At 41.0% G+C, this 24279-nt stretch overlaps 1 protein-coding gene across 2 annotated transcripts in view; it reads left to right on the top strand.

Annotated features, from left to right (window-relative positions):
- The window catches only part of FBLN5 (fibulin 5), a 45415-nt gene extending 22775 nt beyond the window's left edge, over positions 1-22640 (top strand). For both annotated transcript variants that reach the window (XM_084208061.1, XM_084208062.1), the window contains exons 5-11: positions 9323-9445; positions 12207-12323; positions 13254-13373; positions 16082-16204; positions 16757-16883; positions 19699-19894; positions 21792-22640. In XM_084208061.1, the coding sequence (XP_084064187.1) occupies positions 9323-9445; positions 12207-12323; positions 13254-13373; positions 16082-16204; positions 16757-16883; positions 19699-19894; positions 21792-21953 (968 nt within the window). In that variant the 3' untranslated portion in view covers positions 21954-22640. The remainder of the gene's footprint in view (positions 1-9322; positions 9446-12206; positions 12324-13253; positions 13374-16081; positions 16205-16756; positions 16884-19698; positions 19895-21791) is intronic.
- The last annotated feature ends 1639 nt before the right edge of the window (positions 22641-24279 follow it).

Genomic DNA, 24279 nt, shown 5'->3' on the forward strand with positions numbered 1-24279 from the left:
TCACTAAGGAAAGGCTCAGATAGCTGGCAGGAGACCTGGAACCTGTGACACATGTTGAGCAATTTTCATACCAGGCAGAGGGAGCAAAATTACAGATTCATGCCTCACACTTATTTAGTATCCATTTCCAGACTGACCCTCTGTGTGAAAAAGCTCACTTTATCCTTGTTTAGCCATCAGCCAATAACCTAATGCATATGGGATGCAGATAGAAAATTAATTCAGCAATCAATGGCCAGTCCTCAGACAGTGAAATATGCAATTAAACAGGTGTTTAGGGAGTTGATCTTGGATTGTGTCCAAGCTCAGCAGGGTCAGTTGTCCTTGGAAAAAACACTGACCCCACACAGCAGCAGTTTGAATTTGGCTTCACTCTGCACTTTAGGAATGTGGCATTGTTATTTCTTCCCTTTTCTTATCAAATGTAATTATCTTGAGAAAAAAAAAAGTTTTGAGAAAACATGTGATTTCACTGAGTAAAAATCTACTACTGAGGAAATTATTTTTCAGTGTCCAAATAAGGAGTGGGGGAGAAGTCTGGGGAAAGTGCTCTGTTCCAAGTAATCTTGGACCTGATACCCATGTTACTGAGCTCGGATGTTTAGTCCTGGCCTGCAATTATGCCTATAAAAAACAGACATCCAATCTTTGTATTTTTTTAAAATGGAGCCCTGAGGGTTATAAATGACTGAATGAGCTTTAGTGTTTGAGCAGACAGAGATTCTGGAACAAGCTGTCAGCTTTGAGCCTCTCTTCCAGATCATTGCATCTTAAGAGCCAGGTTAGCTCCTGGGGTTGTGACAGTAAAACAGTGGGACTAAAAGAAAGACAGAATAAAATAAAGACATAGGGCCCCAAAATCACCCACACCTCCTTGTAAAAGGGGAAGAAGATTTTCCATGGTAAATGTTCTCCAGTCTACAAGACCTGTGCTCTCACAACTGTCAAATTAAACTCCAGTATTGCTGTGTTGAACCCCATGGTACTAGTGGCTCTCAAGTAGTCATGATGGCAAAGCACACCCACTTTTGTCAATGGCTGACCAAAAGAAGGAAAAGCAACCTTAGTTACTACTGTGACCCACAGAAATTTGTAGCATGATTATCAGAAGAATATAAGAATAATATAAGAATATAATATAAGAAAGGAAGTCATGCATGCTAAATATGTTCCAAAGAGAACAAAATGTAACAGTCCATCTGTGAAACAGCACACATTGCCAAAAGCATATTGTCTTGGAAATCTGCTGTCCACGTTGGCTTCCCCCTTCATCACAGAGTCCAAGCAAAGTTTCACTTCTAAATGTCATGGTCTCCAAGAGCGTGGTTCTAGCTCAGAGAAGATAAGCCCACATCCTTCCATAACAGCTCTCTGCTAGTGCTGTTATTCCACTGTCAGCCAGCTGGGAAAGGAGCTGCCATGGGAGAGTGTGATAATCACAGAGTCCCACCAACACCCCTGGATGCACTGAAGGACAATAGTCTCCCTTGCTCCTGATGGGGCAGGTGCAAATCATCTCCTTGGGATGGAACTCCCGTGGTAAACTTTCCACTCTGTGCATTTACTTTGTCATGTGGCATTTAACCACATGCCCGTAAAAATCTTGGTATTTTTTTTTATCCTTTAAAAGTAGCTTTTTATCAAGAAAATCTTTCGTTACCTGAAAAGTCTCTGAACTGATGAGGTGATCTTAAGGACTTTGTTTCCTTCATGCATTCTTTAGTGCATGAAGTCCTTTTTACGCACAATCCTCTTTTTTTTCTGAGCAGAAGAAAAGCAGTGTCTTTGTTTGCAGTTTTTGAACCACACCTTCCAGAGGGCAGGTGCTCCCAGTTCCTAAATACCTCTGCTCCTTCTCCTTTTGTCTGCTGGCTTCTTTCCCTGGCTATCCACCTCATAAAGTTAACTTAGCTTGCTGAAAAATCTACTACTTCCTGCAAGACCACATCAGTTAGCCTTCAGTTTAGTCCTCTTGAGGCTCTTTGATTCAAGGAATTGTCTGTGGTGGTTGGCACACCCAACATATTTAGGCTGATGACTTAACATCTTCTACCACAAAAAAATGTTATTAACATTTTCTATGTTTTCCACATATTTCTGAAGTTACTAAAAGCATTAGAGGTACAATTTCTTTCACTAAAAATTATTTTTATTGATTAAACTACAAATAAAAAAAAAATGTAAACATGTACATTTAAATATTTGCAATGGAAAAATCATTTGGAAGAACTTTTCAAATTCCTCTTCTCATTTTCAGTACTTTTGCTGGCCCAGTTAGATTTCCTAATGGCCTGGGAAATGGAAAATGAGGTAAGGCAAACAGAAAATCTCAGGTATGATGGTTATGGATCTAGACAAAAATAACTAAACATTAAAAGGTGTTAGATTATTCAGTGAAAACTTTAAGATGCCATTTTGACCACATAATCTGTCTTTTTTGTGACCCAGGGCACAGAACCTTACCTATCAAATGGTGTTCTGAAAACACAGGTTTTTTGCTACAGCTTGTTTGAAAGAATAAATGCTGTTGAGGTATAAGACCCCAAAGGGCAGGAACAATCTTCAGCATCCTGGTTTTTTTCATATTTAATTTCACAGCAATACTCACAGTCCTATCTGTAAGGGTAAGAAGAGGTGTGAAAGCCAGATAATTATTTCAACTTGCTACTGACTGCATCAATAATTCTCTTTCTGCTTCAGTAACTACTGGAAACTTTGAGGTTCCATGCACCATCTAGCATGTGTTTTATTATGTTTTTCAGATGCTTAATCAGAAGCACTAAACTATGTGTCTTATTTTTATTTTGAATTTGTCTTCTGAACACTGAATTATATCTGTCTTTTGCTTTCGCAGCCATCTCAGATAAGAAGTAGTTTACACAAAGATGCTTACAAATCACAGGCAAATATACCTTGAACTTTTTCTTAAATAGATTACTAAATGGAGCATTATCTTGCTCTAAGATAAATTTTTGTGGCTTGGAACAACTCTTTGGAATCTCTGGATATTTCTTTTGCAATATCATTTTTTAAAGTGTTGACGCCAGAAACGTATTTCAGTAATTATTGCACCAATGCAATGTACAGTGGTAAGAACAATTTCCTGTGTCTACTCAGTGTGCTCATGGTAATGCTTGTCTTTTCAGCAACATGATGTCAGGAAAAGTTCATGTTCAAGTGATTACCTGTAACAACCCCAGAGTTATTTTTTTGACCTACATTTTTTACTCTTGATACATGACCTTGCATTTGTCTGTCTTGAAAAGCACTTTCAAATGTGCCCACCATAACTAGTGAAATACTTTCATATAAGACTTCATTTCACATTTTAGTTTTTTACTGCACCAGCTTGTGATCCTCTGCATTTTATCACAAATGTGGAAAACAGTGGGCCAAAAGCAGATCCTCAGAATTCCACATTTATGATTCTCTCTTGAGATTATTGAACTCCTAGTCTTAATCTCTTTGGTTTGAAAAGTACTGAATATATCTGGTCTTAATTCAAAGGGTTAGAGTGTTGGTTTTCTTTTTATGCTGTGATTTCTTGCAGTATAATTAATACAAATAAGAGTGCTCTCAGTCCTGCATTCTTGGTGAACATGAGTCAGTACCATAAAAAGACCTCCTGATAAGAATTAGCCTCCCTGGTGAGATGTTGTGTTGTGCTGCAGTTTCACATCTAGGTTTCCTTTCTATTAATATGTTGCCCCATTTTTTGTGCATGCATGGCTTTTAAATGATTTCTTTTTTCTTTAATTTACGAGCCATGAATTAAAAATTTCATTCATTGTTCTATGATGTGGCTAAATTCTAAAGAATCCACTAATATCTATTAATATTAGGTTTTACAGATAATAAAACACAAAGCCAGTAATTTGCATGTTAAACACCATGAGTTCATGGGGTTTTTTTTGACATTATAAATGATATCTATCCAGCCACCAGGCATCCTGCCATCCATTAAAAATACAATGTGTACCAATAAAAATAAAGCATCAGCACATCACATCCTACAAAAGGCAGGCAGCCAGCCAGAAATTAAAAAAAAACTTTCTCCACCCTTGCAATCCCCAAATGAAATCCCATTGCCCCAGTCACCTCACCTCTTGTCAAAATGTCAAGTAAAGACAACATCACACCCCAGAGCTGCTAAACCAAACCACCACAGCCATAATTTTTTAAGGCAGACACACTGATCTAAGAGAGAGGGATGTGGTTAATTTTGAAGTGTTCAGGCTTCAGCTCTTTCAGCCCATGTTTCCTTACAAAGGAATGTGGAGATGCCATCTACCTCTTCTCTCCTTCTGTCAGTAACCCAGAGATCTTTAAATCTCATGGCTCGGAGCCATGAGGCTCTGTTCATTGTAGGTGGTATTTCTTAGGAGGCAGAGAGCAGTGGTCTGGACAGGCCATGTGGTTGCTCTCAGAATTCATCTGGGAAGTAACAAAGTAAATCATTCCCACTTCAAGTCAGATTTTAATTTATCTGGAGTCCTGCCCGAACTTCTGCCTTTGGAATTAGCTGTGGGAACAGTAATGTGAATACAGCAACTGGAAAGATGGATAAGAGAAGTGAATACAACAATGATTTGGGTGAATACAACAATGATTGGGTGAGAGAATATAGATGACCACTAATTTAATAGCACACAGCAGGATACTCAAGAACTGAAACAATTAGAACCTAAAAACTAGAACCTTTGGCCAAGCATTCCTTGGCAAGAGAAGTTTTGAACAGTGATCCATCTATCCTGCCTTGGTTCTCTAATGTGCTTACAAAGTGCTGAACAACTGCTCTCCCAAAGGAGTCACCCAGAGCCACTAGTCATTTGGAAAAATCTAAGTTTGTTCAAAATTATTAGGTATGACAACCTTTAACATCCTCACTGTTTTCATATGTAATTTCACAGCAACACTCACAGTCATGTCTGTCAGGGTAAGAAGAGGTATGAAAGCCAGATTACTCTTTTAAGTTGCCATAGACTACATCAATAATTCTCTTCCTGCTTCAGTAACTACTGGAATCTTTGACATTCCATGTAACATTAGGGTAGAACAGCAACATTCCATAGAATTTAGCTGAAAGAAACTTTGATGCTTCCAAGGTACCGTAGTAGAACCTAATGCTTTCAGAATGATGGTTAATCTTTTATTTTAGATGTCACTAGCCAGTGTAGAGTCTGCACAAAGTTTCTGAAAAAGTGGTATCTTGAAATGTTCATATAATAGGGGCAGGTTGTACATGAGAGACTACAAGACAGAAAGGTCTGTCACCTGCTCCTGTTTCTGTTTTGTTAAATGGCCACAGGCTCGTCCTTTAATTCCTTAATCTTGAATTTCCTCGTTAAAATCCAGGTGCACTGGTATTTATCACCAAGTGGGATATTGCAGGGTTTTGTAGTCCAGCTTGATTTGTATTAGGATTGGAAGGCATCAAATAAAAATAGACTAACTGTGAACAAGCTTTGTACATAAAAGGGGCAAGCCCTGTCCTGAAGAGTTTTAGGTGCCAAACAGTGAGGGAGACTGGACTATGGCAGAGATAATGGATTTTCATGGATTTTGTAATCCCTGCTTTTCAAATAGGAAGCAGGGAAGATGCAAAGCAAGGAAGAGTTCCCAAAAGATAAATTCTCAGCCCATGACCTACAGTGTGGTCAGTGTATCTGTGCTGGCTCCTTGTCCTGCACAGTAACCACCAGGTACTTTAATCCATCTTCACTGAGGACAGATCTAATTTGTATTTCCTTCCCAGTCCACCTCATGGCAATTCTTTGTTGCCACATACTGAGTCATCTAGCCAAAATCACGAGGTATCCCTTAACAGTAGCTATTATTAAAGACTAGACTTGTTGTTTGAATGCAGGTAGGATTTTCTAAGGATCTTGGTGATGAAAGACACTAAAAGCAGGTTTGGTATAATGAAAACCATCCTTGGATTATCAGAGATGGGTGACAGCATCTGATGCTTTCATGGCACTGATGCTGGGATCATCAAATATCACAATTTGTTAACATCTGGAATGGAGAGCAGTGGAGTTTATAGGGTTTCATGCTCCCCTTTAATAACTCTTCTGCTCTCCATCTGATTAGACTTTACCTTGGGGCTCAGGTGACAACTCATTGCAGTATTTCTGTCCAGGGTGAAGACTGTGACATAAGTTGTGCTGTGTCAGACACATTCTTCCAAACTTCAGGAAAATGCACCTCAGGGATTTCTTAGCCACTTGTGCTATCCTTGCATTGAGTAGGCCTTACAGTTTTTTATTATCTGAGTTTGTCTTATCTGCTTTGAACCTACAAAACTATTGAAAATCTATAATCATGTGCAATTAGCTTGCTCAGGTATTGTGTATGACCCATCACAGAGGCAGAACAAATGGGCTTTGAAGTTGCAGAACATGAAGATACTTAAGACTTATGCTTGAATGGGACAGCTGTGCAAAATAAAGCTGTGCAACTAGACAAAGAAATTATTCATGCCTTATTGATGGATTGTCATGTTCCACTTGCAACCTCTTGCAATTTTCCATTCAAACAAAAATGCCCTGGAAGTGTTTTGATGTAACTTCTATGTCTATCCATTACAGGCAATCTCTCGAAGTTCTATGGCTAGTTTTCTCCCCAGTGGAAATAATCTGGGCTTGTTTGGGTTTTGGTTTTTTTCCTTTTGTTTTGTTTCTTGTTTTTCCTGCCAAATGTCTAGTCTTGACTTTACCAACCACAATCTGCTCTTACTGTGTGCTGCGCTGCGCAAATGGGCAAAACACCTTATGTCTCCCAGGTCTGATATCCTTCAAGAAGATCCCTAATGTCTGGCCAATTGTTGCACCAATAGTTTTTTCAGTGCACAAATATCTGCTCTCAGTGAGCCCATATAATTGGATTAATCCAGGGCAGACAGCCTGGGATTATACTACCTGTCTCAACTGTGAAGGCTGCTTGCCAGAAATACTTCATTTGATTGTATTGGCTGTGTCAGTAAGAGTTTAATGGCACCTCATGGTAAGGGGCAATCTTAGAGAATGCCAGACACGAAATACAGAACTGGGTGTGCGTGCTCAGGCCCAACCAAAAAGATTTGCTGCTACCAGTAAAGTTGTTTGCACTTGTTGGTTGCATAAAACTTCTTTAGTGAAGTCACTAAGGTAATATTCAGTGCAAAATGTGAGGAGTCAAGGTGTTCTGCATAGACAACTTCACAATCATCAGGTTTTCTGGCAGAAACTCCACAGGAGGCCTTCATTGTAAAAAATGTTGCATTCAAATGGAAATATGCTTCCAAACACTACCACAAAAGGTGAAGACTGGGAGTAAGCAAATAAATCTGATTGTTATAAAACAAATGGAAGAGGATCAACGTTTTACTTCCCTGGAGTGGAGCTCAAGCAGCTGCTACAAGGATGATTTGGGAACAAGACCAAACCCATAGCCACCTGTCGCTTTAAGTGAAAGGCGTTGTATTCCTGCAAGAAAAATGCTCCACAAAAGAGTGGAGGATCTGTTGTCTTCAAACTGTCTTGCTATCATATGTGGTGAGACCAGGGCCCTCATTTTGTTATCACTTTGCTTCACCCATTAATATTACTGGAAGCAGGGAACATGGAAAATGAAAATCTCCTTTATAAGCTTAGTGCAGACTAGAAAAAGCAGAATTGGCCAGATCCCAAGGTACCACTCCTAAAACAATAAGCAAGCATGACAAATAGAAAGCTTTTTCATTTAGAAAACATTAATGTCATTGTTATTAAATTTATGGTCAGATAAAATCTCTGTTCAGATACTACCAATTATGTGTGATATGCTATGAAGGGAGGATCCAAATTTTTTAGCTCAAATCACAGAAGCAATAGCTGAACTGAACATATTTATGGACCTATATAGTCTAGACTTGTTATCTTACCCTTTTCCCACTTCCCCCACCATTCTGCCAATCTTCATCTGGCCAATAAATACATGGGAACTGAATTCTGACAGAGTTAATTACCTCTAATTGTGCCCCTCTTGTTATCTTACCAGCTTTGACTCACCATAAATTGCCCCAGTACAGATGTTGGCAAGATAAGAACCCTAGACTCCCTCCATATGTATAATATGTATGTATTTATTTATGTATCTGAACATGTCAGATATGCTGCTGTGGTAGGCTGGATCAGTTATTTCATGGCTGCTAGGATTGCACAGCTGACACTGGCTGTGCCTGCTGCCTTGGGGACAGGTACAGAGACGGAATTCCTGCCCTCTGCTGCCTGCTCCAGCCCAGGGCATTGGGGAGACACTTTCAGTCATGACCTAACAAAGTCTGGGTTAATAAGAATCAGGGGAGGATCAAGGGAGTAGCATTGCTAGGATGACATAGTGCTTCAGCAAAGGCCAGTGCACAGTATGCTGGAATGAAAAATAGTTTAGATATCAATAAATAAAACACAAAAATTTAGGTTGGCTGGGAAAATGACACAATTTATCTTTTGGCATTTCCATTTCTGACATCTAGAGGTAAACCTGATGCCTGAAATATCAGGAAAGATATTGAGCAAGGCGTGATTCAAAATGAATTTCTGACTCTGAAAGGCATTTTTAATCAGTTAGGTTCCAGGGTCCTGGCTTATATAAATGTAAGAATGCTATTCACCTCCCTTGCAAAAAACAAAAAAATAGGGGGAAAAAAAAGCCCACAACAAAAACACCCTAAGGGATTGCAATAAAAACCCAAATGCATTAAACCCAGTAAAGACGGTGAAGTGGGGAGGGGGGGTGGAAATTAAAAGAAAATAGTATTATTGCCAGGAAATTGATTCCAGGGAAGTATACATTTTTTGGTCAGGTAAAAGTTGATTTTTGGTTGAACCTTCTGTCTGAAAAATTACAGTGAGATGGTCTGCATTGGTGGGGGTAGGAAGTATTTTTTTTAATGTCTCTGAGTCGTGTTTGTACTTCTCTCAAACTCCCCTTCATCTCTTACTTTTCAATGGGATTGCACAACCCTTTCAGCAGCCTCTCCCTAGGACTGAACACAACTCTATAGCATGAAAATCCCAGCTCAGTGACACAGCAAATGTGGAAGTTACAAAAAGTTCGAGATAATGGGAGACTTTCCTCAAGGAGAAAAACTAAAACACTGCAGGGTCACCTGCAAAACTGAGAGATTTGATGTGCATCCTCAGTTCCCACTGCCTTCAGACATTTATTATTGTGATTTTTTCCCTCAGGTTATGGTCATTCTCTCTACTCCTCCAAACTCTGATTCCTTGCACTGTACAATATGAAAAACCTTTTGTTGTTGCTATTTCTAACATTTTCCTTCTGTATTCCTGTGTTGCAGATGTGGATGAATGCGCTTCAGATTCTCACCAGTGTAACCCCACCCAGATCTGCATAAATACTGAAGGGGGCTATACCTGTTCCTGCACTGAAGGCTACTGGCTGTTAGAAGGCCAGTGTTTAGGTAAAATCCTCAATTGCTACAGTATCTGAGTATCTGGGACTCCCTGAATTAATGTCACTAAGCCCTTTTGCCAAGGACACAGTTAAACCTTCAGCTATGTGGAAACTGTCTTTTGTCTCTGGAAGTGCCAATGAGGTGTTTGGCAGAGACACTCCCTCAAGGAACAAAACTGTAGCTGTAAATGCCATATGACTAGCATCATAATAGTGTAATAACTGGGCTTTTCATATTCCCAGTCTGAAGGATTCCCTTTCATGTGAGATCAACTGCAAGCATGTGTGCATAAAGGTTTTTGCCCAAACAGACTTGTGCTTTCATATCTGTGACAGTGTGGACCTGAAGGGATCCATATTTGATACCAAGAAATGGGAATGACAGTAAATCCTAAGTCAACCAATTCTTTTGTTTAGGGGTGAGAAAAAAATTACCTCTGAACTGGGTGCCATTTCACAAACTTCCATGCAGATTTATTTCAATTTTATTATTTTCCTTGCAGCAATGTCCTGTTCGTCCTTTTAGCTCAGTCCTGTTGAAAAAATATTGTTCAGGAAAACAAAGCTTCCATCTCTCCTCTCCTCCAGCCCTTTCCCCTCACTTGACATACACATGGGATGATGCTGTAGATGTTAATTTAAGGTACACAGGTAGGACCTAGGAATCAGCATACAACTTTTTTTAAAGAAAATTTACCCATTATTAGTTTTTTCCCTGCAGTGCAGGCCGCTTGGTGCGAGCTCTGCAGAGCTGGACCATCCTGTCACATCTCCACTGGAAGGAGAATGGGCTTTCCCTGCCCATTCATCCCTGGAGAATCTCCAGTTATTTTGCAGCTTTGTCCTCCCAAGTACCAATTCCATGAATTCATGGCTGCTTTCCTAAGTGCTGCTGACAGCTGCTGTGTAATTCACCTGGCAGGCACCGGGCTGAGCCCTGTCCAAGCTGGGGTCTGTGCAGCCATAGCCACTTCAGGGAGCCACTGTCTTGCAGTTCTCCTGGGATAAGAAGTCTCCAAGGCCCCTGCTCCTTAATTTATGATCAGCTTCTCAAAGTTTGTGCTGGGGAATGTACAGGCATATGTGATAGGGCAGGGGTGAGGGAAGGAAGGAAGGCAGATTCTGATCTGCATCACCTGTTCTGTTACCCATTCACTTCTCCCAGTTACAGGCCAAATGAAAGGGTTGTGTGCAGCATTCAAGATTTTAACACAGATCTAAAATACTCTTCTGCTTGATGGTTATAGCAGAGAATTGAAAAGGCTGCACTGATGAATTGATATGAGTACCTGCTTATGCTATCTAAAATGGGGAATAACATCCCAGTATCACCCTATTTAAGTAATCATGGGGGGGATTATTGCAAGGCAATGTGAAAAAGGAAAAGCAAATTGTGTTTAGAATTGCTATATTTTCCCCTAAATTTCAAAGAAGTCTCCATTTTCCACACTTTCTACTGGCTTTGGAGAAGTGATCTTTGCTGCAATAAAGCAGTAAAGGAGTACTTACTGTAATCAGAGGGCCAAGTTGTGTTTAGAGACAAATTTTTTCAGTGCACTGTTAGCAGTGCAGTGGAATTCAGTGGAATTACCAATTACTGTTCATAAATCATCATTACAAAAACCTGCACTTCTATCTGTTGCAATTATCCTGTAAAGTTTACACTGAGAAGCCAATGCAGCAGTATCCACATGACCCACCCACAAGAAGCAGCCCTGTAGAGGTCCTTATCCTCAAAATATAGCACTCTTCAGATAACAGTCCTGAAAAGACAAAGCATGTACTTAATGTAATGCATTGTGCCAGTGAATGAGGTATTAATTTACTTAAAACCCTTGTTATTTTTGCAGGATTTGGTGAAGCCTGCTGCTGGTGTACTCATCACCACTGACCTGGCCTTTATGTTATCTTACTGACTGCATATAATATACTGGGTTTTCTATTGCATAAATTTAGCTTCAAAGCTTTAACACAGCCATTTAAAAAAATCTCCATAAATCAAAAGCTGGTTGATACCAAAGAAAATGTTCAGGCTTTGAAAGGACAGCTATTCTAGGTGCTTCACTTTAGTTTTTGGTTCTGAGGCAAAAATCTTCTAGCACTTACCATCTTACATATCTTAGAGCATTTTCTTGTGCTCATAGCACTCAGTTGCATGCATTGCCAATGCTGCAATTCAGCCCAAACTGCTATTTTGGCATTAAACTAACTGTTTATACAGTCTGTAATTTGTCAGTTAAAAACTCATATAAAAAGAGAATGTGACTATTTGGAAAAAAATCTTTCAAAAATATCCTCATTCAAAAAAAGAAGCCTGTAGTAACAAACACTGCTGTTCCAGTGAGCAGCTTTGGTATATGTGGAGGCAAAGAAGGTTTCTATTTTGATTCTGCCAAAATTTCGCTGCAATGTTGGCTGTGGTTGCGCTGGCAGCCTGTGCCAGCTGTCAGGTATCCTTGGAGGGAGCTGCTTAAAGGAACAAACTGGGCTGCCTGATTTAAACTGAAGGTTACAGCAATGCCAATCAATTCATCAGGCACACTGGTAGATGCCAGATGTGGATAAAGCCACGTTACCACATTTTACTGGGGAGAGGTATATTTTAACTCTAACTCCACGTCAGAATGCCGGGAAGTTTGGCTGTGACACCCGTGACCAGCGTGCTGGGGTATTTCTGTGTTATCAGTTCTGTTGGCTCAGTGTGCTGGCTGCTTGGTGTGTCATGAGGAAATGCAGACCACTCCACTTTCCCTCCCTCCCCCCTGCAGACATAGACGAATGTCGCTACGGCTACTGCCAGCAGCTGTGCGCCAACGTGCCCGGCTCCTACTCCTGCACCTGCAACCCCGGCTTCACCCTCAATGACGATGGGAGATCCTGCCAAGGTAGGACCATGGGGAACCAGCCCTGAAACCTTTGGTGCCCCCTCAGCCACACCCTTAAGACTTGCTTGGTTTTTAGAGCACAAGTGACCTTCCCAGCATTGCTTTTGAAAATGTTCACAGGTTTGTCAGACAGATATTTCTGGAGTTTCGCCTCAAAGGGGTTCGGGTGCAACAGGACTGGTGTATCAGGAGAAATATGCACAGAGGCCCAAACCTCAATTCACTCAATTCAGTGGAATTACCAAGTGTTCAAGCACTGAATATATTATTAAAATGTGAAATTGTGTGACCCAAGTGAGACAGAAAACCTTTGTCAGATCAGTAAAGTGGAGTCTCCCAAGATCCAGACTGGAGTCCTAAGCATTAGACCACCTTTTGCTGTGATGTGCTACCTCAAAGTCAACACAACCTCTTCACAGTCTCCCTAGCAAAGCAGAGAGCATCTTCCCACATGCTGCAGGAGAAGGTCTGTGCTCATGATGACCAGAAGTTGTTAATTTCCTACAAGGAAAAAAATATTGCTTTTGCCTTAGCCCAAAGTTTCCATAAGGACCCCTCATCATTGCATTATCTTTCTCAGGAAAATCCTGCTGCAGTTTTCTCAGATCTGTTATGACAATATCAGTTCAATGGTTTTCAAATTGCAGGATAAGAAGAGAAACATTTATAATAAAAATTTCATCCCCATCTTCCATGTTATTTTTTAATTGAAGTCATTCCCAAAATGCTTCACTTCCACACATGTTGTTTCCAACATGCTATTCCCAGGCACCATCCTGAATCCAAATAAACAACACTGACTAGGTTATATTTTTTCAGAACAAATTGTTCTGACTGTACAGCTAAACTCTTTGAAATCCTCTGCAGAAAAAAAATTAAAATGGAGTTTGGGGAGAAGTCACTGATGAATTTGGCATTGTTTTCCCATAGATGTGAATGAATGTACGAGTGAAAACCCTTGCACTCAGACCTGTGTCAACACCTACGGCTCTTTTCTCTGCCGCTGTGAACCCGGCTATGAACTGGAAGCTGATGGAGTTAACTGCAGTGGTAACTGTCTTATTTACTGTTTTGGTTTCTTTAATTCTATTATGTGTACTTTTTCAAAGTTTTTTGCCTTGGTCCATGGTAGCATCAGGATAGCTGCAACCCATATGATCTTCTTTCCAGCTAAAGCACTCAGCAAATACCCAGGAAACTCCATGGAGGCGGCCACAAATGGTTTTAAAGAAATAAGCTAAATATTCAAAAGCTCCAAGGTAACAGCAAAACATAAGAAAGCACTCTGTAATGCTGAACAGGAAGCTTTATTAGAGCAAGTAGAGATAGTCCGAGGACATTCTTCCAAGACTAAAGAAATAGTTTATAGAAAGCACTTTTCCATTTGTCTGTTGAATGCATGTATTTCCCTTGCTCTTAACAACTGCTCACTTCTGCCTGAAAGTTTCCCCTGTATGGCTCTGGCTTCACTTTAAAAACAATACGTGATTTCTTAGTACAGTTATTGCTGACCTGTTCAGCACACAGCAGAATAAATTGTGCTTATTTCACTATAATTTTTCCTTTCTCAACTTTGTTTTTATTTTGTTATTTTATTTTAATTGAAGGCAAAACTTCTTTCTTTGCTTATTGCACCATCGGTCTGATAAAATTAGAAAATTCAGCCAATATGCCTTGGAAAAATACACTGGAAAATACTTGAGTTTTAATTTACAGTAAACAGATGTAATATGCTGTTTCTGAGAGAGAAGACATGTAAGATGCAGTGTATATGATTAGTGTTTCCCGAGATATTTTCCCTGCAAATCTCCTTGTTATAAGGGGAAGAACAAATATTAAATATCTAAAGGGTCTTAAGAATTAAACACCTAACTTAGTGTCCTGCATCCTGATGGATTTCTTCTTCTAAGTTAGACTCCTGAATGTTTTTTATGTGTTCACCTCCTGAGCTCCCTGGGTGTCTGAACCAGAGAAGTTCACTGCAATGCCCAAGAAGGTGGTGCTTGAGCCCCATCCATGTCTGAGAGCTAAGCCAGCAAAAGGGTCTTTCCACCATCCAGACAGAGACCAGAAAACCTTTTCCTGACAATCTTGTGCAAGAGATGTTTGACAAAGCAGGTCAAGTTTCTTTGGATGAGCTCCTTCACAGCAATCACTGGACATCTCAGGCTCACAAAGGGAATGCCTGGCCAGGGGGACACTCTGAAGAGACGCCCAGGATTCAGATTTATTTCAGCAGGAGTGGGGTTAGTCCATGCCCTAGCAGCCAACTTACCTCGAAGCTGGAAGGCATTCTTGCCCCAGTTCAAGGAGAGAGGCAGAGATTTCAACCTGGCTTTCCCAACATCCTCATTATTTTCCAATCACAGAGGTCTTCCAAGCGCATTGGATGTGCTCTGAAACGACACCCACCCTGTTGTCTGCACACAGCCAGCCAGGAGGCTGCCAGGAGTGTTTAGGAACACTGTGGCCCAAGAGCAGGAACGTGGGGCCCTTGGGGCTCTAAGTCCCTCAGCACCTGACAGCAGCCAAGCCCCAGTTGTACAAATCCAATACGCTGGAGGTCTGGGCTAGGATGCCAGAGGGTGGCTGATATCTCAGCCCCTTTATGGAGTCAGCCCTCAGTCCGTGTAGCTGCAGGAAGGTGTTTGCTGCAGTGAACTGGGGAAACTCACGCAGTAACAGGACTGTGTAGGTGAAGAGCTCCTTTCATCTCCCTTTTGAGAATCTGATTTCAGCCCTAAAGCCATTTGGATATATTTGGACTTCAAATACTTTCCAATCCATTTGCACAAAACACCAGAAGTGAATAAATGGACTAAGCCCAATTTAGAAGAAAAGGAAATTCAGTCTGAAGAGTAAAAGTGATTTCCCTGGGAGAGTCAACATGTCAGAGCTGGGAATAAGAACTTGGGAGTTTCTGGCTGGGACTCTGGCCTTTGTTTCTTTCTTCCCCTGAACGGGGAAATAAGGAAATGATTAGTGGCAGCCTCCCTCGACCTAGTGCCTCTACATGTGTTTTCCCCTCAGTCAGCCATGGCTCCATGTGCAGCTCTGAAGTTCATCCTTCTCACTTGAGTGCAGCTCTGCAGAACACAATGACTGGTCAATTCATGAGAGCAAGGGGCAAAGAGCACAGCTTCTGCTTTCAATCAGTATTTGACAGCCTGGCTTCCCGGCTATCTGGGAGAGGGCTGGGTCTTCCAGTGTGTCTGACCCAGGCTGGGATGGGCTCTTGTAGTCTTGCTGGAATGACTTGGAAGTAACTGACTGGAGGCTAAAAAATATGAAACAGACAGGGCTGGCTGCAGGAGTTCTGTTGTAACCCATGTGGCTGAAACCCTGGGAACGTGAAGCTTGTTCTCCAAAAGAAGGGGAAAAAAAATAAAATAAAAGTGCTGCCAAGTCTTTCCTTTTAAATTACAGTCGCAGCTTTGTTGTCAGAGTATCTATCTCTGACGTAAAACAGAAATGAAAACATGGCCAAGTGGTGACAGGTATTAGAAAAGAAAAATAAATAATTAAAAGCCATACATTGTGTTCAGCAGCAGCTTTGGTTTCCTCAGGAAAAAAGGGTTTCATGAAGAACTGTAGTATAGCATTTTGTCAGGCTGCTGCAGAGCTCTAGGGAGCTGGAGAGTGCCAGCCTCCAGCTGAGGTAATGGGCAGGTAGTCTGGGTGGCCACCTGCCTGCAGGACTGCTCTTTTGACAGTAAAGCCAAAGACACTGAACTCTGGTTTTTGTTTTACCACTGCAGACATGGATGAGTGCAGCTTCTCAGAGTTCCTCTGCCAGCACGAATGTGTGAACGGGCCTGGTTCCTACTACTGTACCTGTCCTTCGGGCTATAACCTGCTTGACGACAGTAGGAGCTGCCAAGGTAACATTTCTGCACGGATTAAAACCCATGGGGACCAGAAAGCAGATCCTGTGTCTAGAAAGAGGTTTTCAAGACTTGAGATGCTTGGTCCTGGCATTGCACAGTGAAATACTCGTAGGGGCCAATTATGCAATTCTGGTAAGAATGTCAGCATGTGAATATTCCTGCTGAGGTGAACTGGGATGTTGTTTTTAGTAAGACTTCATTGGCTAGGAAACAGCTACACAGGAAAGACCTCAAATGCTCTCCCCTCTGCTGTACATCTCCACTTTTCCCATTCTCTAAGGTCAGAGAGGTTGAGTAGCCAATTCCTTTCCTTTTTTTTTTTTCTTTTCTTTTCAGCATTTAGCATCTGGGAGCACTCTAATTAGCAGAAGTGAATGGAGTAAAAACTGATCTTAACAGAGGGGACAGTTATAAAAAAGCCACTTCCCACAGTGCAAGAGTTTTATGAACTTTGGGCTAATTCTTTAAGATGGAAACCAGTTTGTAGGAATGGTATCTAGTACATATTTCCCTGCTTCAGCCATTCTCTCATTCCTTGTGTTTTAGATATCAATGAATGTGAAATCAGAAACTTCACCTGCACTTCACAGCAAACATGTTTCAATATCCCAGGAGAATATAAATGTTTAGACCCAGTACGATGCGAGGAGCCTTATCTCCAGATTAATGAGAAGTGAGTAACATACCCACAGCCACAAAAGCAAATTCTGTCTGTGAAAGTTGTAGCTAAGGTAAACCAAAGAAGCTGCAATTTTACTACAGCCATGAAGTCTGTCTAAACAGCTATACATACATGCTATTGCTAAATTCACCACTGGTAAGCTTTATAAAAATAATAAACTGCAACTGCTTTACAGGTCACCAGGTACGATGTGATATAATATGACATGATATATCATACTCAGATGTATGTGAAGTTAGACTGGAAACACAGCTATCACTTAGAAAACAGTAAGGCTTGTGATGTAATAAGAGATATTTACTTACATTACTGACTTCATATATGCTCAAATGCAGCCTGTTTATTAGTAGGAATATTTCTTGCAAATGGTAACTAGTTTGTGCCTGGAAAGTACTTTAAAATATTAATTAGAGCAGGATACAAATTGTTTCTTATTGCTTAAAGGTTAAAAGTTCTGAATAGTTCACAGATTGATCCACCTTGCCCAGAAATTGGGTATGTCTGGATGAGGCTGTTAGTACTGTTACTGTCTCAACTGGGAATTATTTGAGCAGGCAAACAATAAACCCTCCATTTCTTAAAATAGCCTGTTTCTTCCACATTTCTATATATTTGCTGGTGCTCAAAATATTTCAGTTCCAGACAGATCTCAATATGCTGCAGTCCACATTATTTCATCCACAAGGTTTGCACTAAACCAAATAACCTGGAATTGCTTGGTAGCCTAATATATTTTATAGAAAGGCAAAAAATTAGTAATTAGCTTCTTTCCTTTAGAATTTATGAGTGCATTTACATTGTTTTCTGAACTAGGGCAGCTGAAGGGTGGATACATAGTGTCTGTCTAGTTCTGGGTTTTCCTACCTTGGTGATAGTGTCTTAAATTGAAATTTGAATCCTCTGAATCCTCTGTATCTAAATTCCCCAGAGCCCAGCTACAGAGTCCTTGCAGAGCAGCTTGCATCAGAACAAGATCTCTGAGCTTTGTGTTTGGTGGCTTTGGCTCATGTCTAGATGGGCCTGCACTTAATTAGTGACATATGTCCAGAAGTGGTCAGTATAAAAGCCAAGTGAATTCCTTGCATCTGTGTTTTCTGTGGAAGGAATTGGGTGTTCATAATGCCAAGAGCCTCTTGATGGGGGACTGAAATTGATGTCAGCAGTGGAGGTTATAGAAAAAATAGTCAGAAAGACCCTTGCCCAGCAAATTCCCCCAACATGGCTTTTATAAAGGGATATCCTGCTTTACAACTTCCTTAGAGTTCTCTGAAGAAATCTGTGCATGTGGCTAGGGCACAGGGACTGATGCAGTCTGTTTGCATTTCCAAAGGCTTCTGAAAAGACCCACACATAGTTATCATGGAAATCAAGCAGTCATAAGTAACAGAGAAAAGTCCCTGGAACAGAAGAATAAGAAGCTGAAAGATAAAAATTAAACAGAGGATAGTATTAAATTGTCAATTTTCATGCTGAATTTCTGCAGAGGTCAGAGCTGGACCTCCTTGGTCCATCATAAGCAACCTGGGGAAAAGAATAAACCATGAGATGGGCAAAGTCTGCAACAATATCTGAAGACAGTAGATAAAAGTGGGTAGAAAAATACTACAGAATAAGCCTCAATGATTGTGCAATTAAAATGGCAGATAAAATTCAGTGTAGATGAATTAAAAGTAAAAAGAAAATCCCAAATTCACAAATTAATAAGGACCACTGATCTGATCACAGTCCATGCAAACTGAGATTTGAGGGTTCTAGTTCCATGATCTGCAGTACTCACTAGAGGTCAGAAAAGCAATCTGAATTTCAGATGTTAATAGGTAGAGAATATCCTCGGAGCACATGCTATGGTGTACCACGTCTTAAAGACTTTGCAGTTCCTTCCCCTCCTGTCAAAAGAAATACAAGTGGATAAAGGTTCACAAGAAGCAATGAGGATGCTCAAAAGTATGGAATATCTTCCTTGAGAATAACAGCCAAATTAGAGCAGTTCAGCCATGAAGAGGGTCAAATGAAGGCCTGAGATGGGTGAGGAGGATGAGCAGGGATTGACTGGCTGCTCTCCTTTTGGATGAACAGCTGGGAGCACCAGCTAAAGTCAGAAAGAGGCCATGCAAAGAGAGATGAAGGGGGCTGTGGGGCTTCTGGCCACAGGGGGCTGTGGATGCCAAACATTCATGTGGGAAGTTGGAAAAGCTGATGGATAAGAAAAGCTGACAAACAAAAAGAAGAAATTTTTGTTTCAAGGATTCCCTGAGTCACAAACAATTGGAGACTGTTGGTGGAAGTGTCACATTCTTGTTGTATAGTCCTCTTCTTTAAGGCTCTGCATTTGATGTTAGAGCTCTGGTTTGATCCAGGTTGTCAACTGTATTTTTTCAGGTAGTGTACAAAATATAGTGAAACAAAAATCACTACTGTTTAGTAGTACTACCAGTGAAATTATCTAATAATATTCTGGGGACGGTTCAGTATAAATTACTATCAAAACAAATAGGTACAGAGTATTCTACACCTGCAGGGCTGCTTCAAAGAAAATTCACATTATTGAGTGATCTAAGGAGAATGCCAAGGTATTTTGGCTGAGAAGACAAGAAAAAGGAGGCAGGACATAGGCCAGAACAGCAACACAGAAAATGCTGAAAGTGAGAAAATGCATTACAAGTTTCATTGATTCTTTTAGCTGGTCAACAACATTATTTGTTTACTTATTTATGCACCTATATTAGCATATAAAGAATCAAATATTATAGCAATTTGTAACCCTGCTGACAATTCTGTCTCTGACAATCCTCTCTCTGACAACCAGCCGCTGCATGTGTCCAGCTGAAAACCCTGGGTGCAGAGACCAGCCCTTCACCATCCTGTACAGAGTGATGGATATGGTGTCTGGGAGGTCTGTGCCTTCGGATATTTTTCAGATGCAAGCAACAACTCGCTACCCTGGAGCCTATTACATCTTCCAAATCAAATCAGGGAACGAGGGCAGGGAATTCTACATGCGGGTAAGTCCAGTGCTCCCTGGGGGAAAACAGGGAGCATCTTGTCCTTAGCTGAATGTCCTGATGGCACAACTGAGCTTCTTGTGACTGTCACTTAAACCTTCAGAATGAGGCTTTTTTTTTTATGCACAGATGTGCACAGCAGTGTGCTGATCTGCAGGAACTGCTGGATCTCTCAGGAGAGTAACCTACCCAAAGCAAACATGCCTCTCCTATGAGACAATAGGGTTAGGAAAGCCCAGAGCTGTACCCATATCTAAGAACAGCTCAGGTTTCCCAAGCTGAAGAGAAACTATTGTGCCAAACTGTTTTTTATGTGATGGACAATGTATAGAAGAGAAACTATTGTGCCAAACTGTTTTTTATGTGATGGACCATGTATAACTGTGACCAAAAGACTCAATGTTTCTTGTCTGTTTTATTAAACCTTTTCATTGGAAATTGAAAATCATGAAAACAAAAAAAGTAAGCAAAAAACCCACCCCTTTATGCCAACCATTGACTTTCTGGGTTCTTTGCCTTCTTTTGTTCTGATTTCCTTCCACTGAGAACACACACTTTATGTAGACACTGTTAGAGAAAATGTAATTTCCTGAGGTTTTTAAATTTGTTTTCCTCAGGAGATCTCTGTATTTCCCAGTCATCTTTGCCACACCGCCCACATGCAGAGGTTACAGGGGTGTCTGCAGAGAATGGGCACATCCACAATCAACTCTCAGAAGGTTGATTTTCAGCTCCAGGCAAAACCTGGCTCTGACAACTGGAGTCCTGTTCACATTAAGTCCTTTTCTGTGGCTACTGAAGGCTCCCATCCCTCATGGACACGGGTAGTGGGATAGATTCCAGGACATATTTCTCACAGGAACCTCAGATTCCCACTGTAAGAAAATGAAAATGTTTCAAAATCCTGAATTGACAAGCGGTCCTGTTACAATCATTTTTATCTCACAAGAGCTTTCCTGTTGCAAAGTCACCACTGATCCCACTGACCTTTTCCCCTCATCTGGGCCAATCTAGCAGGTGCTGAGGCCCCAGCACCCACCCCCAGTGCCCGAGCCTGCTGTTCCAGTGATTCCCTGGGCAGTGGGAGGGCATGGCCAGCTGGGAGGGAGGGACACTGTGCCCTTGCTGAGGCACCAGGACTCAGCCTGGCACGGACCAGGCAACATGCCTGGCACCTCCTCATGGCTGTGTCAGCCCTCTCTGATCAAAGGTAACAAACACCCAGTTTTGAGGTAGAACTGGACATGTAAAGAAGGACCCACTGTGCCTATGTAAGCTCCTGATGGAAAACAAACTGCAGTTGGTTTTAACATCAGCAGTTCTGATTTTTAAAGGCACATTCTGATTTTTAAATGCTCTGTTCTGATCAGCTATTGCAAAGGTCTGCTTCCATTTAATAAAGGACCTGTTTTCTGAAGCGCCATTGCATATTCAAAGTGTAAGGTTTGTACCATTAACATGCACAATGTACCACAAACCCAGACCCCATTCACATGAGAACGCCTGTTCTCCAGGTTCTTTAACAAAAGCCCTTCTGGGTGTCTGCAGCTTCACAGTAACATCAAACTAAGGAGTACTTCAAACAAAGAAATAAACAAACAATGTATAGTTACTTGTTTATACCCTACATCCATGTTTTCATTTTTTTCTTCTTTGGGCAATAGCAAGTGTCTATGTTCAATAGCTCCTTCAATGTGCAGGGCTCCCAAAGGCTTTACAAACTGTAGGAGGTGACAGCTCACACTGAAAAGAAGCCAAATGCTGCAATGAAACTCTGTCCCATCAGTTGCAGTGGTTTCAAAGAATGAACCTGTTTTAGCTGCTTGAAGACTAGTGAGACAGTAGTTTTGAAGAACTAGTTTTGGCACTCACCTGCTCTCTCTTGTTTCGTGCCCAGCAAACGGGACCCATCAGTGCCACTCTGGTGATGACCCGGCCCGTGAAGGGGCCGCGCACGATCGAGCTGGACTTGGAAATGATCACTGTCAACACCGTCATCAACTTCAGAGGGAGCTCTGTCATCCGGCTGAGGATATTTGTGTCACAGTACTCCTTCTAAACCTCCAGTTTGTGCCCTGGAAACATTAAGTCAAAAGAGACAGTTCCTCCTCTGCAGAACTCTCTCCTCCAAAGCCAGTACCTATAGCAGCTCCAGACCAAATCCCGATTTCCACAGAGCCGGTGACCTATGCCTGTCCAGAGGCCTCTTCATGCACAGTCCCGAGCAGGATGCAAACCTCTGAAGATCCCATATGATTGTCTGTGTGGTCATGTATTTAAAGGACTCTTCTTCTCACTGTAAACACTTCTAGGGCATGAGTCTATGTGAAAGACTGTGAACCTTTGTAGCTCCAAGGCTGCTTAGCAGAAAGCACCAAAAAAAACTGAGGAAAAAGCTGGCTTTTGCAATCTTGCCTTTTTAAATTTTTTTTTTCACTATAAATGAAAAGCTGACAAACAAGCAGAAACAGAAACAAAAAACCCACCTATTGAAACAAGGGACCTCAGGAGTCCCAATTTGCATTCCCAATTATCTCTGGAATTATCAGTCAGGCACTTTGTTTCAATTCACCCTGCATTTGTCTTAGTTTCACCTGGTTTTTTTCATTCTATTTTATAGTTAAAATTCATTGTAAATTCATTCCAAAAAACGTGTTGTATTATGTAATCTTTTGCTTTCTGACAAAGTGTCACATGTTTGGGTTCCTTTCTGTATTAAATCTTTCTATATAACAGAGTTCATAGAAATCTATCACTGGATGGTGTGCTTTACAACATTTAGGATTTTATGCTTACTTACACTCAAGATTTTTGACAAAGGCCTCCACTGCCAGAATAGTGTCCAGCATAAGTAGAGACTTTGGAGCTGATAAGAATCAGAATTTTATTTTTCCCTGTTTTCCTGAGTGTGATAGTAGCAAACAGTCTGTAATGGCTACAAGGTAGTAATACTAGCTCTGTAGTTATGGCTAATTAATCTCCTGTTCAAATACCACGCAGGTCAGACCTGTCCATATTCCTTCAGAAAATATTTTTTTTTTTTTTCCACTTGCAATCTCTCTCCTACACTTCTAACATGGGAAGCAGTAGCTGAAAAGGACCAGGAGCAGTCTCATTCATGCTTCTACCACAAAGCAGTCCAGCCTATGCCAGTACCCCAATCTCCAACAGTGGGATCCCACAGTTTTCATGGGCATTGTCTTCTCAGGTATGACTGCTGTAACCAAAAAAAAAAGTTTCTTCTAAAGTCCAATCTGAATCTCCATTGTAATCTGTTGCTTTTTAGCCTACTTCCAGTAGAAATTGAGAACAGTTTATCTTCCCCTTTGCAGCAGTCTGACGTGTCTGAAGACTGTTGTCATGTCTCCCCTCAGACTGTTCTTCTCCAGTCTAAACAAACCCAATTCTTTTGGTCTTTCCTCATACATCACATTTTCTGGACCTTTGATCATTCTTGTTGCTCTCATCTGGATTCTCTCCAGTTGGTTCACATCTTTTTTGAAGCACAGTGCCCAAAACTGTGAAAAGTATTCCAGCTGAGGCCTCTCAGTGCTAAGCTAAATCTATACATATGTTTAATAGTTTGAAAAAAAATTAAAAATTGTATAGTTGGAAGGTATAATGCATGTTGAAGCCACTGGAACTTTGGTCTTTTATTTTAATAGGGATGAGGGTTTATATGCCTTGTTCTTAAATCTGTTTGAAACAAGCTCTTTTACTTTGTTTTTCCTTATTGGCTTTTTGGCACTAGCATTGCTAGGACAGGAAGGATAACCTTTGCTTTTCTTTTGAGAACTGGAAGTGCTCAGTGCTACTTGGGAGAAGTTTACAGAGATTATAATGTGAGCAACTTGGGGCAGAGTAGCAATGTGAGGTCTTCATTAAAGTGGAGTATTAAATGGGAGAATACAGACATGGAAAGTTATTACACAACGCAGACTGCATGATACAATCAGAAAACTGCCTCTTGTCCCTAGTAAGATTTGTGAATTAGTAGAAACTCTGCTATTTTTCCTTGTACTCAGCTTGAAGGAAGCCCTGATGCTCTCAGCAATGAAACACTGAGTTTAGCAGCTTCCGTTTCTTAATGGTTTAAAGGTTTTCTCTCTGCTGCTACAACATCCCAGGATGCTGTGGCTCAGAGCTCTGTCCTTTATTGTAAAAACAAAAAGGCTGGAGACTGACTCCAGGGTTTAGTGAGCCAAGCTGAAGGCAGAAAGCCAATGAGTTTTATGAGCAGCCGACTTGGAGGAGATAAATGCAGAGGAAATGGGCAGAGAAATATCAGAAACAAGAATTTGTTTCCTGAGTGTATCATGGCTCATCTAGTACCACAGTCTTGGAGGGAAAAATAGAGATGACTGGGAAGGAAGAATGATAATTTA

This window comes from Fringilla coelebs (genome assembly GCF_963513975.1).
Source record: "Fringilla coelebs genome assembly, chromosome: 6".
Lineage (NCBI taxonomy): Eukaryota > Metazoa > Chordata > Aves > Passeriformes > Fringillidae > Fringilla > Fringilla coelebs.